Raw genomic sequence first — 14,707 nt, 5'->3', positions numbered from 1 at the left:
GAAGGAGAGAGATAGATAGACAGAGGGAGAGGGAGAGAGATAGGTAGACAGAGGGAGAGGGAGAGAGGTAGATAGATAGATAGATAGATAGAGAGAGAGAGGGGGGGTGGCAGAATACCTCAAAAGGTCTTGCGATCCGTTTGAAGATGGCAACCGCCGACAGTTATGGTAGAGTAAACACCATTTGAGAACGAAGCCTTTACTGAATGTACAACATTTCTCTCGTTGGAGCTTTTTCAAGTAAGGTTTTGGAAGGCCATCCGTGTGTCACTTCGACCATGTGACCTTCCGAGGCATTTCCCCCGTCCCTTCCTCCGTCCTTTAGCTACCCCGACACCGTCCCCTCTAAGGCTTTTATATGTTTAATAGTTTACAATCTTCGTTTTTTGTAAAGCACTAGCGAGCGTTACCTGGTCCATTCAATAAAGGCTTTGTCCTTAAATGGGGTTTATTCTCCTCAGATTTGATCCATATTGGGGAGGTACAGGAGGAATGGAGGACAAACCGTGTAGAAATATTCTTTATATTTCTTAAAGTGTACACATGGGAGAGGGCAGTGGATGGAAGGGTGGTAGATAGAGCGTTGATGGATTATGTAGTGGTAAATAGGACTATGATAGGAAGAGTTAAGGATGTACATGTGCTAAGGGGAGAGGGTGGGGGAATATCAGATCATTTTTTGGTGGAAAGTAAGTTGAGAGTGGAGGATAGATGGAGAAAGAGGAAAGGGACAAAAGGTAGGGAGGTGCTTAGAGTGAACTCTTTAAATGAAAAGGAAAAGGAGAAGGAGTACAAGAAGAAGCTGAAGGAGGAGTGGGAGGGAGTGAAGGATAGAGTAGAGCTAGGTGTGGAGGAGGAATGGGGATGGTTCAAGGAGGGAGTCACAAAGTGTGCAAGGATGGTGTGTGGAACAAGAAGGACAGGAGGAAATAGAAGGAAGGGTAGTGAATGGTGGGATGAGGAAACAAAGAAGGTTGTAGATGAGAAGAAGCGAGCTTTCACAGATTGGTTACAAAATAGGACGAGGGAGTCATATGAGAGGTACAAAGAAAAGAAAAGAGAAGTAAAGCAAAAGGTAAAGGAGGCAAAGAGAAGAGCAGATGTGAAGTGGGGTAAGAGTATGACAGAAAATTCTTAAAGTAATAAAAAGATGTTTTGGAAAGAAATTAAGAGAGGAAGAGGAGGCGAATCAAGTAGAGAAGAAAAGGTAAAAGGTGCAGATGGAGAGATGATAATAGAAGAGAAGGCAGTAAGGGGAAGATGGGCAGAATATTGTAGGGAGTTGCTAAATGTGAAGGAGGATAGGGAGGGAAAAATAGCTGCAGTGGGAAATGCTAAGAAAATGAGAGTGATGAGTGAGGAAAATGGAGGAGAAATAAGGAAGGATGAAGTGAAGGCAGTTGTTAAGATGATGAAAGCAGGTAAGGCACCTGGTCTGGATGGATGCCATGCAGAATGTCTAAAAAAAGGAGGTACAGTGATGGTGGACTGGATGGTGAGGTTATTTAATGTTTGCTGGAGAGAGGGTAGAGTGCCGGAGGACTGGAGGAGTGCCTGTATAGTTCCACTTTACAAGGGAAAAGGGGACAAGTGTGAATGTAGTAGTTTCAGAGGGATTAGCTTGTTAAGTGTAGTTGGGAAGGCTTATGGGAGGATCTTGATTGAGAGGATTAGGAGAGGAACAGAAGAAGTACTTGATGAGGAACAGTGTGGATTTAGGACGGGTAGAGGTTGTGTAGATCAGATCTTTGTGGTAAGACAAATATATGAGAAAGCTATAGGAAAGGGGAAGGATGTTTTTTGGGCTTTTATGGATCTGGAAAAGGCTTACGATAGGGTAGACAGAAAGGCACTGTGGGACGTTATGCAGATATATGGGATAGGAGGAAAGCTTCTAGGAGCTGTCAAGAGTTTTTATGAGAGTAGTAGAATTTGTGTCAGGATTAGAAATGGAGAGAGTGAGTGGTTCGAGGTAAAGGTGGGACTTCGTCAAGGATGCGTTATGTCGCCCTGGATGGTCAACTTATACATGGATGGGGTAGTGCGAGAGGTAAATGCAAGGGTAGTGGGTCAGGGATTGGAGATGGTTAAAGAAAATGGAGAAAAGTGGGAGGTGAGCCAGCTGTTGTTTGCGGACGACACTGCGCTTGTGGCAGGATCGGAGGAGGGACTGAGGAAGTTGGTGACAGAGATTGGGAGAGTATGTGATAGAAGAAAGCTAAAGATAAATGTGGGTAAAAGTAAGGTGATGAGATGTACAAGGGGTGAAAGTGGCAGTAGAATGGAAGTGAGCATTATGGGAGAGCGACTGGTAGAAGAGGATAGTTGTATATACTTGGGTGCAAATGTGGCAGGAAAAGGTGGAGTGAAGGTGGAGGTAGAATGTAGATTGAGAGAAGCGAGTAAATGCCTTGGTGGATTGAAGAGTGTAATGAGGAATAAACATTTGGGAATGGATGCTGAGAGGAGACTGTATGAAGGAGTGATTGTGCCAACAGCACTGTATGGGCAGAAACATGGAACATAAGAGAGGAAGAGAGAAGGAGTTTGAATGTGTTTGAGATGAGGTGTCTGAGAAGTATGATGGGGGTTACTAGGCTAGATAGAGTGAGAAATGAGGAGGTGAGGAGAAGTACGGGGGTGGAAAGGGAGTTGGGAGATATGGTTGATGAAAGAGTATTAGGATGGTTTGGACACATGGAAAGAATGAGTGAAGAAAGACTAGTAAAGGAGGTATGGAAGGCAGAGGTGGAAGGAGTGAACATGAGGGGACGTCCTAGGATGAGATGGATGGATGGGGTGAAGGGGGCTTTGGGGAAGAGGGGAATGTCTGTTGAGGAAAGACGGGAGAGGACAGAAGACAGGGGTGAATGGAGAATGGTTGCATATGGATGATGTTATGATGCATGAGGTGGAATGGGCGGGGGGATGAGGGGTGAGGTAGTATGTGTGAGCAAAATTTGACGCAGCCCGAAGGGATTTCTCCCCGTCTTCTCCTTTTATGCATGGGGGGGGACGGAGAGGGGGAATCACCGATTTAATGAAGCGGCCTTGCTGTGGATGTGATGTGTCTTGCGACACTGCTTCTGACCCAGGGCAGTGGACAAGGTGCAGGGATGACCCGTCATCCAGGAGGTGCTAAGATAAGAGGGAGGGTGGAGGGGTGTGGAGTGTATTCAGGGATGGAATGGGTGGGAATGATTTTATGCCTTTTCCTTTTTGGCTACCTCCCTTGTAAGGGGGAAAACGCTTTGGTATATGTATGTATGTATGTCAACTATTAGACTATAGACAATATTTCGTTTCATAAAAGAATGGTGTGTAGCTTCGGAAGTGAGTATCAAGGGAGATTGGAGGAAGTGGATAGTTTTAGACACTTGGGTGCGAATGTGGCGGGAGAGGGAGGAGTAGAGATGGAGGTAGAATGTAGGTTGAGAGAAGCAAGTACATACCTTGGTGGATTAAAAAGTATAATGAGAAATAGACATTTGGGAGTGGATGCTAAGAGGAGGTTATAAGAAGGAGTGATTGTGCCGACAGCACTGTATGGGACAGAAACATGGAAAATAAGAGAGGAAGAGAAGAAGAGTTTAAATGTATTTCAGATGAAATGCCTAAGAAGTATGATAGAAGTTACTAGGCTGGATAGAGTGAGAAACGAGGTGAGGAGGAGAGTGGGGGTGAAAATGGAGTTGGGAGATAGGGTTGATGAAAGAGTATTGGGATGGTTTGGACATATGGAAAGAATGAGTGAAGAAAGATTAGTAAAAGAGGTGTGGAAGGCAGAGATGGAAGGAGTGAACATGAGGGGGCGACCATGACTAAGATGGATGGATGGGGTAAAAGGGGCATTGGGAAAGAGGGGAATGTCTATTGAGGAAGGACGGGAGAAGACAGCAGATAGTAGTGAGTGGAGAATGCTTGTGTATGGATGATGCTATGATGCATGGAAGGGAGTAGGTGGGCAAATGGGGGTGAGGTAGTAAGTGTGAATCGTATTTTGACGTATCCCTAAAGGATTTCTCCCCGTCTTCTCCATTTCTGCATGAGGGGACGGAGAGTGGGGGTCGCAGATTAAATGAAGCGGCCTTACTGTGGATGTGCTGTGTCTTGCTACATTGCTTCTGACCCAGGGCAGCGGGCGAGATGTAGGGATGACCCGTCATTCAGGAGGAGCCAAGAAAAGAAGGAGGAAGTGGTGGTGAATGGGAGTGGAGTATGTGGGGATGAAATGGGTGACTTTGATTACCTCCCTTGTAAGGGCGGAAAACCGTTGTGTATGTATGTATGTATGTGTAGTTTTGACCCATTGAAGGGGCACTATTCCTCAAATTATTGTCTACAAAGAACTTACGGAGTCAGTACCACATATCGGGGCTGTTGACAATGTCTTGTCATAGTTCACTGTATGTATTTCCTAATCTGTAATTAATAATGTTGCCATAAAGTGTTGCATGAAAATCCCCGTAGACGATCGATGTCTTTTCAAAAGTTAGAAGGCCAGAAAGGCTGTGCATATAATAGGTGGGACCCTACTAACAAACTGTACGTCGTCGGCATGATTTCTTGGTTTCATCAACCATAGTCCTGTTCAATATGGCCTGGGACTGATGGAATCAATTCACACACACACACACACACACACACACACACACACACACACACGCACACACACACGCACACACACACACACACACACACACACACACACACACGCACACACACACACACAGACACACACACACACACACACGCACACACACACACACAGAAAAAAAGGGGGGGGTGGACGTTACTTACCAGCGGCGTGTCTGTTCCCCCAACGATGGCAAGTCCTACGGAGGTGCTGGTGCGAGGGATGTCCACGTGACTGATCTGGCCCTCGAGCACTGGTGGGCGGGCCAAGCCTGCAATACACGAGACGAAGAACTCCATTAGGGTTATAATAACTTCTAATCTTACTGCGGTACAACGCCATTGATGAAAAAGGCACAGAAATATCTAGACCTCATTCTTAACACAACAAAGCCTGCTAGCCACTTTACATTTTTTTTTTTTTATTCTCAAGTTGATTCATCTGAGGGAAAGATTCGGAAGAGAACAGAATTTTTTACATTAGATCACCTACTTAACAGCTGGGCCACCTTCCAGCTTCATCTAGTTGGTCATCTACGAGAACATTAAGTGCTTATGGGGCGGAAGATGGAGTGTGTGGTAAGGGCTGTGATGGAGTGGAGTATGTTGGGAGTATTGTTTGTTGCCCGTGATTGTATATTGAACCAATCACCCTTATCGGCTGCGCCGTGTAAATGATGGTGATCGGTCACGAAAGGGTAGTAACCAATACAACGTTCAGCGACTCGAAATGATGGAGGGAAAATGAGAATGGGAAGGAAAGAAAGGTCGATTGGGTGGGGGAAGAAGAAATAAGAAGGAAGACAAGGGGAGAGGTGTGTGTGTGCAGGGAATATGGGAAGAGATCAGGAAGAAGAAAGAAAGGGCATAGAATGAAGATACGTAGGGAGGGAGAAAGAAGACTAGGAAAGAGGGAAGCTGCATGTGGGAAATGTGAGGAGGAGAGATGAAGAAATTTTGTTTTAGATGAAGGAAGGCTGCGTAAGAGAAGAAGGCAATCATATGAAAGGGGAAAGCAGGTCAAAGAAGGTACGCATGGGATGGTAGCGCGAGAAGAAGTCTGAAAGGTAAGACGAAAGGGGAGAACGGGGAAAACCCAGTGAAAGAGTTTGGGAAAGGGGAAATGAGAGGAAAGAATTTAGAAAAAGGGTGAGGCAGGAAACTGAAGCGAGGAGGGAATGAGAGAGAAGGAGGGGAGGCGGACGGGAAAAGGAAGAAGTGGGGTCGGAAAAACGGATTATAGGTATATGGCAGGGGTGAGGGAGAAGATTGAAGGAAAGGAAAGAAGAAGCGGGAGGGAGAGGAGGTGGGAAGAAAAAAGGGATGGAGTGCTGGAAAGAGGATGTATGTGGTGCGTGAAGTTACACAGAGTGGTGAAGGCAAAGGAGGCGAGAGGAGGAGAGAAAAGGGGAGGGAAGAGAAGGGGAGGGAAGAGAAGGGGAGGGGAGAGAAGGGGAGGGGAGAGAAGGGGAGCTGAGAAGGGGAAAAGGGGAGGGAAAGAGGGAAAGGGAGGAGAGAGAACGATTGAGAAAGGAAACAAATAATAAAGGGAGAGTGTTTATGAGATGAATAAGGAAGAAGGTATGAATGTATAGATAAAGGCAGTCGGCATGATTGGATGAAGTGAAGGAGTTGGGAATTACTTTGAAAACTGCCGCTGTGCGTGGCACCATTCATGGGTCATCCTCGCTAATAACCTTCGCCTAGAATGAATGGTTTAGACATGAATGAGACCTGAAGTTTAATGTATACCTCGACGGGCAAAGACTTACCGACGTCTTTGAGGGCACACGCGGGGACGTGCGAGGCTATGGCGCGTTGGGTCCCTCGGAAGTCGCAACCCACAGCTGCGTTCGGACACGACACCCAGTTGCCGGGACACCTGCAGGGAAAAAGCAAAATAATAGGAGGTGGCAACAGGTTGAGATGACTGCTACATGTACAGATCTTTTCCGAGGCTGAGACTGTGAATCAGGAATATACAGCAAGAAAGTTTGTGAGTGTGAACCCAATGGGAATACGAGTATCTTACAGTAATGAGGGTAAGTGCGTTTGGGGATCTAGAGACGGGGAACGAGTGTGTACCTTCGCATGATGTATGTTTACAGAAGGAATAACAAATAAGAGAGGGAGAGAGAGAGAGAGAGAGAGAGAGAGAGAGAGAGAGAGAAAGAGAAAGAGAGAGAGAGATAAATAGGTAGATAGATAGATAGATTGATGGATTGATAGAGAGAGAGAGAGAGAGGGTTTAGGGAGGGAGAAAAAGAGAGATAGAGAGAGAAAGAGAGATAGATAGATAGAGAGGTAGATAGATAGATAGAGAGAAGGAGGGGGAGGGAGAGAGAGAGAGAGAGAGAGAGAGAGAGAGAGAGAGAGAGAGAGAGAGAGAGAGAGAGAGAGAGAGAGAGAGAGAGAGAGAGAGAGAGAGAATGGTGAAAGAAAGCGGGGAAGGAAGATAAAGAAAAAGAGATGGGGAGATGCTGAGAGACAGAGGTAACGAGAGAGGGAGAGAAACAAGTATGTTTGTACGTTGGTGCGTGTGTGTGTATTGTGTGTTTGTATTCATTTAATTATATTCATTTAATAGGATAATAGTTATGCTTCTGTGGTGCAGGCTTTAGTTCTCACATCAATTAAATTTTGTGTATGCCTGTGTGTGTGTGTGTGTGTGTGTGTGTGTGTGTGTGTGTGTGTGTGTGTGTGTGTGTGTGTGTGTGTGTGTGTGTGTGTGTGTGTGTGTGTGTGTGTGTGTGTGTGTGAGAGAGAGAGAGAGAGAGAGAGAGAGAGAGAGAGAGTGTGTGTGTGTGCGTGTGTGGCCCTGTATGAAGTTCACAGTAAATTGCTGTTACAGGACGTGGCCTCCCACAGGCACAAGCGCTTCTTTCAGACCAGATCACCGTGTAACACAATTGTCTCATAAGACTTTACCTATTATTACATTATAAGCCAGACATTGTAGGAAATCTGGGAGATAATACGTTAGACTTCGTGCTCTTTTGTCCCCTAACGCCAATGCCACACAGAAGGACGTGATGGCTCAGATTTGTTGCAGAGCTCGAAAGCTATAATGAGGTTCATCCGATATGTGACTGACACTTGCGAGTTCTGTTGGGACCGACCTGTTTTCCGTGCTACACACGTCATGTTCCTGATATTAGGGTTTCTCTTGGGTAACATCATCGATGTAATAAGCGCATGGGCCCACACACAACTACCGAACCTTATCAAACCGGTAGTCCTATGCCATCTTCTTCCGTTTATGTTTTTGGCCCGCTGGGTGATGTCTGCCAATGAAAAAGCAACTATGCTTTGTGCCCCCCATTGCCAGCCAGGAAATATGTCACCTTTGACATGCCACGTATTGTACATTTTCACCACTTCAAAAAAGAAAACACTCGGTGTTGTGATACAAAAATATTTTTCCCACTGAATACACCATTTGCCATATAAAAAAGACTGTAAACATGTTTCTTACTGTATAATGATGTTAATTGTTTTACAGAAGATCTTAAATGTTGCCAGTTATTCTAATAATCAGGCTGTAGTTATCAAAAAGTCCTATTAATACTATAGGTAATTTCAACCACACCGAGCTGGTCTGCAACAGAAATCTCAATTCTCGAATCTGTGGTATACTGCAAGAAATGTGAAGAAAAGACAATGGAGACAAAAGGAAGGATATAAAAGCCTAAGGGCTCCCAAGAGTGAAATAGCAAAGATCGACTTGCTTTAAAGGAAGTGAAGACCGACAGGGAATTCAATTTATTCTCTTCGGCTGAGGATCGGATTTCGTTTATCAAAACCCTTTAGATACCGGGGATAACAAGATGGTCTTCACCAAAACGAACCCTGCAAAATTTCCACGGTAATGTTGGGGCTAATCCATTAAAGCTGGTAATAAGCAACATACATTTCTTTGTCTGACTTGATATTACAGAAGACTTGTGGAAATCCTTTCGGATTTAGGTGAACCCCTCAGCAGCTTGATAAATAACATCCATCCATTCGAGTGACCTAATGCATACGACGAATCGTTTCAAGCCACAAAGTTTGTCTTGATGATTCCCTCGGTTCTTCAATATCTTGGTTTTCCTTGGCCGTTTCCTCTTTAAGTTTGCGATAATGAAACTGGTCAGTGAGTTTTACAACAGGAAAAAATACAAGCGTTGCATGTGATTGCCTCTTAAGGAAAAAACTTTACCTTCACCAGAAATCTTACTCGACCATTGAGAAAGAAAAGTGCCTTCCTCCTTCTAACATTTCGAAACTTTTTTAGACTCTTCTCCTCACGCTGTTAAGATCATTACCAACCATAAATCTCTGAACATCTTAGAGAAAATGAGAGACAAGCGACTAATCCATTTGAACCTGGTCCTTCGATTGTAAAGACGTCCACATAATCACAAGCGATATGCGAATGAAATTGTATCAACACCTGTATCAACACAGATGTAACCGATCCAAATATTTCATTAACTGCATAGACTCAAGCATAAACAGATAATATCGTTAAGAAACTAAACTGTGACGATATCAATTACGAAATGTAAAAAATAACACAGACAGTAGGAGACGCCGAAGAGGCAAGAAGATGGAAAATAATTGAAAGATGAAGAGGAAGAAGAGGAGACGAAAAAGAGGGGAATGGCGGTGGAAAAGGAGAAAAAGAACGGAAAGTGTTGAGAAGTCAGCGGGATGGGATTAGATGCAATGGAATGGGACAAGCTGGAATGGGCTAGGATGGAGAGTGAACAGGAGGGGAGGTGAGGGGAGACAACGGCAGAAGAGGAGGATGGTGAGGGGAGACAGGGGAGAAGAAGAGTAGGCCAGAGAAGGGGCAGGAAAGGGGGAGTGAGACGGGAGGGGAGGGGGAAAGAACGAAAAAGGAAGGGGAGGGAATGGACGGGGAAAAGGTGAAGGGATGAAGTAAAGAAGAGGGTGGCGGGCGAGAGGGGGAAGTAAGGGGTGGGAAGAGGGAAGAGGTGGAAAGGGGAGAAAGAAGGGGGATGGGGGAGAAAAAAGGGAGAAGGGAGGACTGGAAGGGGAAGGAGAAGGGGGAAAAGGAAGGAAAAAGAGAGGGTAATGGGTAGAGGCAGGACGAGAGGAGGAGGAAATGGTAGGAAGAGGGGAACGGGGATAATGGAAAGGGGGGTATGGGAAGGACAGGAGATGAAAGCACTGGAGTGGGACGAAGATTGTGAGGTCAAGGAATGAATGAACAGAAATTAGAAGCGTGACATCAAGGAGGGTTGGAGGAAAGAGGAGACAGAAAAGGAGCGAGGGGGGAGAATGTGAGGGGAATGGAAGATGAAAGAATGAAAAGGGACGGAAGAAAGGGAATGAAACTGAGCAAAAGGTAAGGGCAGGAGAAAGGAGAAAGGGTTGAAGAAAGAGAGAGAGGGGATCCTGAAGAGAAGAGGGAGAATGGAGGGAAGAGGGCGAAGGAAAGGTAGAGGGGGAGAAATAATGAGAGGAGAGGGAAGAATGGGAGAGACAATGAAGGAAAGAAACGGGAGGAAGCAAGGGAAAGGGAGAAGAGAAAAAGTGGAGGAGGAGAGCAAACGGGGAAGGATGGAGAAGGTGTGGGGAGAGGGAGGGGGAGGGGGAAGTGTTATTTATTTATTTATTTATCTATTTGTTTATTTTTCTCAGGAAAGTGGGTGAGTAAGAACACGGTAGCTAAATCTCCCTTACTTCCTCTTCTCTTCCCACACCCAACCATCCCACGAAAAGTTAGTCATACTTCGTGAAATTAATTGTGCATAAACTACAAAGTTACCCTACTAAATATTTCATACATTCTTGTATACGTTAAATGGTCAAGATACTATTTTCAAACATCGACATGCTACAAAACGATGTGAACGACGGCGGAGAAATGAGGCTCACCTGTACTTAAGATGATCCTCTAAGTCTCCACGCTGCATCGTCTGAGCACATTGGTCTGTGTTGGGGCACTGGACGCGAAGCTTCTCCAGTAACCTGCAGAAGACAAGAACGAATTATAATCCCAAGCGTACAACAGCAAAACAGATGAATAAACAAATGAACACATGTATATGAATTTATGATGAATCATTCCAATAATCAGCTGGTTGTCTCTGAAAGAGATGAATAACTAAATTAACATATGCATTTATGATGAATTATTTCGATAATTGAGTGGTTATGTTGTGGGCATTCAAAGCAGGTCTCAGCTCCAATGAACAAGATGATCAAAGGCCACATTCTCATATCACCCAATAGGTCCTCATGGCACATTGCGAAGCAAAAAGGATAGATAGATAGATAGATAGATGGACAGAGAGAGAGAGAGAGAGAGAGAGAGAGAGAGAGAGAAAGAGGGAAAGAGAAAGGGGGAAGATAGTGAGAGAGAGTGCCAATCATGGACGATGAAGTCTTCTTCCAACCCCGTCATAAGAGAGACACTCACCACCGAGGGCTGTGTCCTCTGCCGTTAGCTATAAGAACAGCAGCAGAATAAGACCATAATTAGTATGCATGCACATGAAAGACACACAATATCTATATGCACAACGGTTCGCTGTTGACTGCTATCATCCTCTGGGCATTTCAGATGACAAATGTCAATGAAATGGTGAGATCTCACGAATAGAGTACCTATTGTACAGTCACCCTCCTGACTTTAGGTAAACACTAAATTTGTATTGCTAAGTACATAATACAATCATTCAATTGTTGTCTTAAAATGTTACCCTTATAGATTCAAAGCTGGCGACATCCAGGTCTTTTCGCGGCGAATATGTACACACCCATATATCGCATTCTTCATATTGACTCCAGCTCTATTGTGCAATATAGTTTAGTATCATACTCGATAAAATAGATGAAAATGTTCTGCAGAAAGGAGTGCAGACTTACAAGGATATATATATATATATATATATATATATATATATATGTATATATATATATATATATATATATATATATATATATATATATATATATATATATATACCGTAGAAACAGGTGAAAGTAGTCACATGGGAGTAAAAGTGGCCATTTTCTTTGTTACATACCTAATTATGGCAGATAGTCAGGGAAATACAACCACCAACTACTATGTGTTTGGTATAATTCCCCATTTTAGTTTGTTGACAAACATAATTAGGTATGTTACAAACACAATGGCCAGTTTTACTCCATGTGGCTAATTTTGCTCTTCCTACGGTATATACATACATATATATATATATATATATATATATATATATATATATATATATATATATATATATCTTTTTCAACCACAAATTACTTTTAATTCCATGCCATCGCAATCGAGACTGAGAGTCGCTCGAAGGAGGCATCCGTTGGAAATTGAAACGTGGACTACCCGAGGATTCAAACCCAGCTAACCCGTCACTGTAACTTTGTTACGGGGTAGCTGGGTTCGAATCCTCGGCTCGTCCACGTTTCAATTTCCACCGGATGCCTCCTTCGAGCGACTCTCAGTCTCGATTGCGATGGCATGGAATTAAAAGTGATTTGTGGTTGAAAAAGATATCAACTGATCACTGGGAACCATTCAGTGTGTATGTATATATATACATATATATATTTCCGATTCATAGTATGCGGAATGAACTGGTAAACACTACCCTCGATCTTGTATAAACCGTTTGGATAATACAAAAAGAAACGCACGCCGACCAATTAATGTAGGCAGCTTTAACAGAATATTAAAACTAAACATATAGAGAATTTGGGCACATGACCAAATATAATTCCCCCATGAAGCTTTTCATAACCACCTGACGATGTCATCATGTGTTTCATGGGTGAGCCGCGGTCTGGACGGATTCCTATCTGGTTTTATTATATATTATTATCATTATTATTATTGTTATTATTAGTATTATATATATATACACATACATATATATATATATATATATATATATCTGTATATATATATATTTATATGTATATATATATATATATATATATGTATATACAATCTCCATGACTGTCGCACAGAGGATTCGAACCACTGCTTATGGACCCAAGAGAGTCCACAGCACCCGCCTTGATGTATGATTGATGTCGCTGTCCACTAGCGAATTATTCACATATATTTATATATATATGTATGTATGTATATATATGTATATATATATATATATATATATATATATATATATATATATATGTATAAATATGTATATATATATATGTATATATATATATATATATTTATATATATAATATATATATATGTATATATATATATATATATGCATATATATTTTTTCCTCTCTTTTTTTAAGACCAGGCATTACCATTCAACTGAAGCTGGCCTCCACTCGAGATCTCATTCAAGTTAGGGCTAACCCCTCAGCTGAATAAAACCGTCGGTTGTATGCGATATTGAAATAACATACCGTAACACCCTATTCACCCCCAGAGTTCCTGTACCTTCCGTACTCCTCTCCGCCCCGTCTTCAGTCGAGCAGGACTCAATCATCCATTCTGACGTTCTTAAGCAGCGAGAGTTACTCCCACAAGTTCCTTTCAAGTGAGACGCCTTTCCCTGAGTCGCGGCGCATTGTCAGCTTGACAGCTCCATCAGGACGTTCTGATATACTGAGAATCACCTGCACAAGTCATTCCCATGGGGGAATATCTCAGTCTGTCGGTCTGCGTACCCTGTGACTCGACTCAAGTGCTTAGATGAGATTACTTCCCGTGAGGGAACGAGGAGGGAGGATCACCGTTTGAATGAAGCGGCGGGCCGTGCTGTGGATGTGCTGCGGCTAGCTGCATTGCTTCTGACCAGGGCGGTGGGCAGGAGACAGGGTGACCCTTGATCCACGAGGAGATACGATACGAGGTAAAGAAAAGGGTGGCGGAAGGGAATGGAATGGGTGAGGGCGGGAACGTGCCTTGGCTGGCTACCTCTCTTATAAGAAGGAAGAGGCCCTTGGTATATACTATAGACAGATAGACAGCGAATAGCTCATGAGAGTAAAAGGCACCTTAAGTCCCAGTGTCACTATTAATTAGCTTACTTCTGGTAAGCAAACGAAATATTCCACTGATCGTTACTCGCATTTTCTCTAATCCATCTCAATGCTGAACGAGACATTTTGGTATTTGCGTATTAGTCAGTAAAAAATCACTAGACCGAATGTGTTAAATGATATTTCAAAGCCTAAAGCGACCTCTATATAATCTCTAATATTGCACAATAATACATACTGCTCAATATTGACAATTTGGACATTATGTCGAAGGAACAATGGAACTGAGTTAATATATTGTATCAATGATTTTAATCGTGTAAGTTGTACAGAGTGTAAGAATATGGTAATGTAAGGTTATTTTATCTGAAATGATTGCTTAAAATATAATTTAGAAGCACATCTAAACATAATTGAAAACCCTGAAGAAATATATATATATACACACACATATATATATATATATATATATATATATATATTTATATATATATTTACTTATCATTTTCATGTATTCACTTATTTTATTTTTTCTTTATTTATTTATTTATTTATTTATTTATTTATTTATTTATTTATTTACTTTTTTATTTATTTGTTTTTTGCCTCCACGGTTCTTCCGATGTTGATGGCTTAGAATTAAAGTGCATTGTGGTGCATAGAAAGGACATGGTGAAAAAATAAAATATAAAGACAATTCCTTCTGTGGACGTACGCTCTCAACGGTTGTATCTGGACCGCACCAGATGGCCAAAGGGTCAAGGTCTGGTCGGCCTAAATACAGTTGAGTGGCCTCTATTGTCGGGTTCTGTTTAGACCTGACCCTCAACAGCAGTTTGGTGCTGCTGCTGTGAAGTACGCGACGTCGTATATTTGATATCTATCTTCTCGTAGTGTGACGTCCTGTGACGTGCGATATACCTTCTTCCAACACTAGCTCAGTTAACACCTTTGCTACGGTGGCAGGATTTTTCGCAATGGGGTGGTGGGTGGGATCCAAAACAGTAAATGTACACATTTACCTGTTGTCTTCACGTAAAATCTGAACATATTTCACGTTTATAAATCTCTCGCACTGTAAAGTA

General features: G+C 42.8%; 1 protein-coding gene across 2 annotated transcripts in view; it reads right to left on the bottom strand.

The window, feature by feature from the left end:
• Positions 1-14,707, bottom strand: part of LOC143033481 (ligand of Numb protein X 2-like) — a 769,238-nt gene that overhangs the window by 35,700 nt on the left and 718,831 nt on the right. For both annotated transcript variants that reach the window (XM_076198968.1, XM_076198969.1), the window contains 3 exons: positions 10,525-10,617; positions 6,408-6,517; positions 4,801-4,907 (listed from right to left, as the gene is read on the bottom strand). In XM_076198968.1, coding sequence (XP_076055083.1) covers positions 4,801-4,907; positions 6,408-6,517; positions 10,525-10,617 — 310 coding nt within the window. The remainder of the gene's footprint in view (positions 1-4,800; positions 4,908-6,407; positions 6,518-10,524; positions 10,618-14,707) is intronic.

This window comes from Oratosquilla oratoria, chromosome 15 (assembly GCF_046742065.1).
Source record: "Oratosquilla oratoria isolate Oo_2021 chromosome 15, ASM4674206v1, whole genome shotgun sequence".
In the NCBI taxonomy this organism is placed as follows: Eukaryota; Metazoa; Arthropoda; class Malacostraca; order Stomatopoda; family Squillidae; genus Oratosquilla; species Oratosquilla oratoria.
This window is presented reverse-complemented; position numbering and strand designations above follow the sequence as displayed.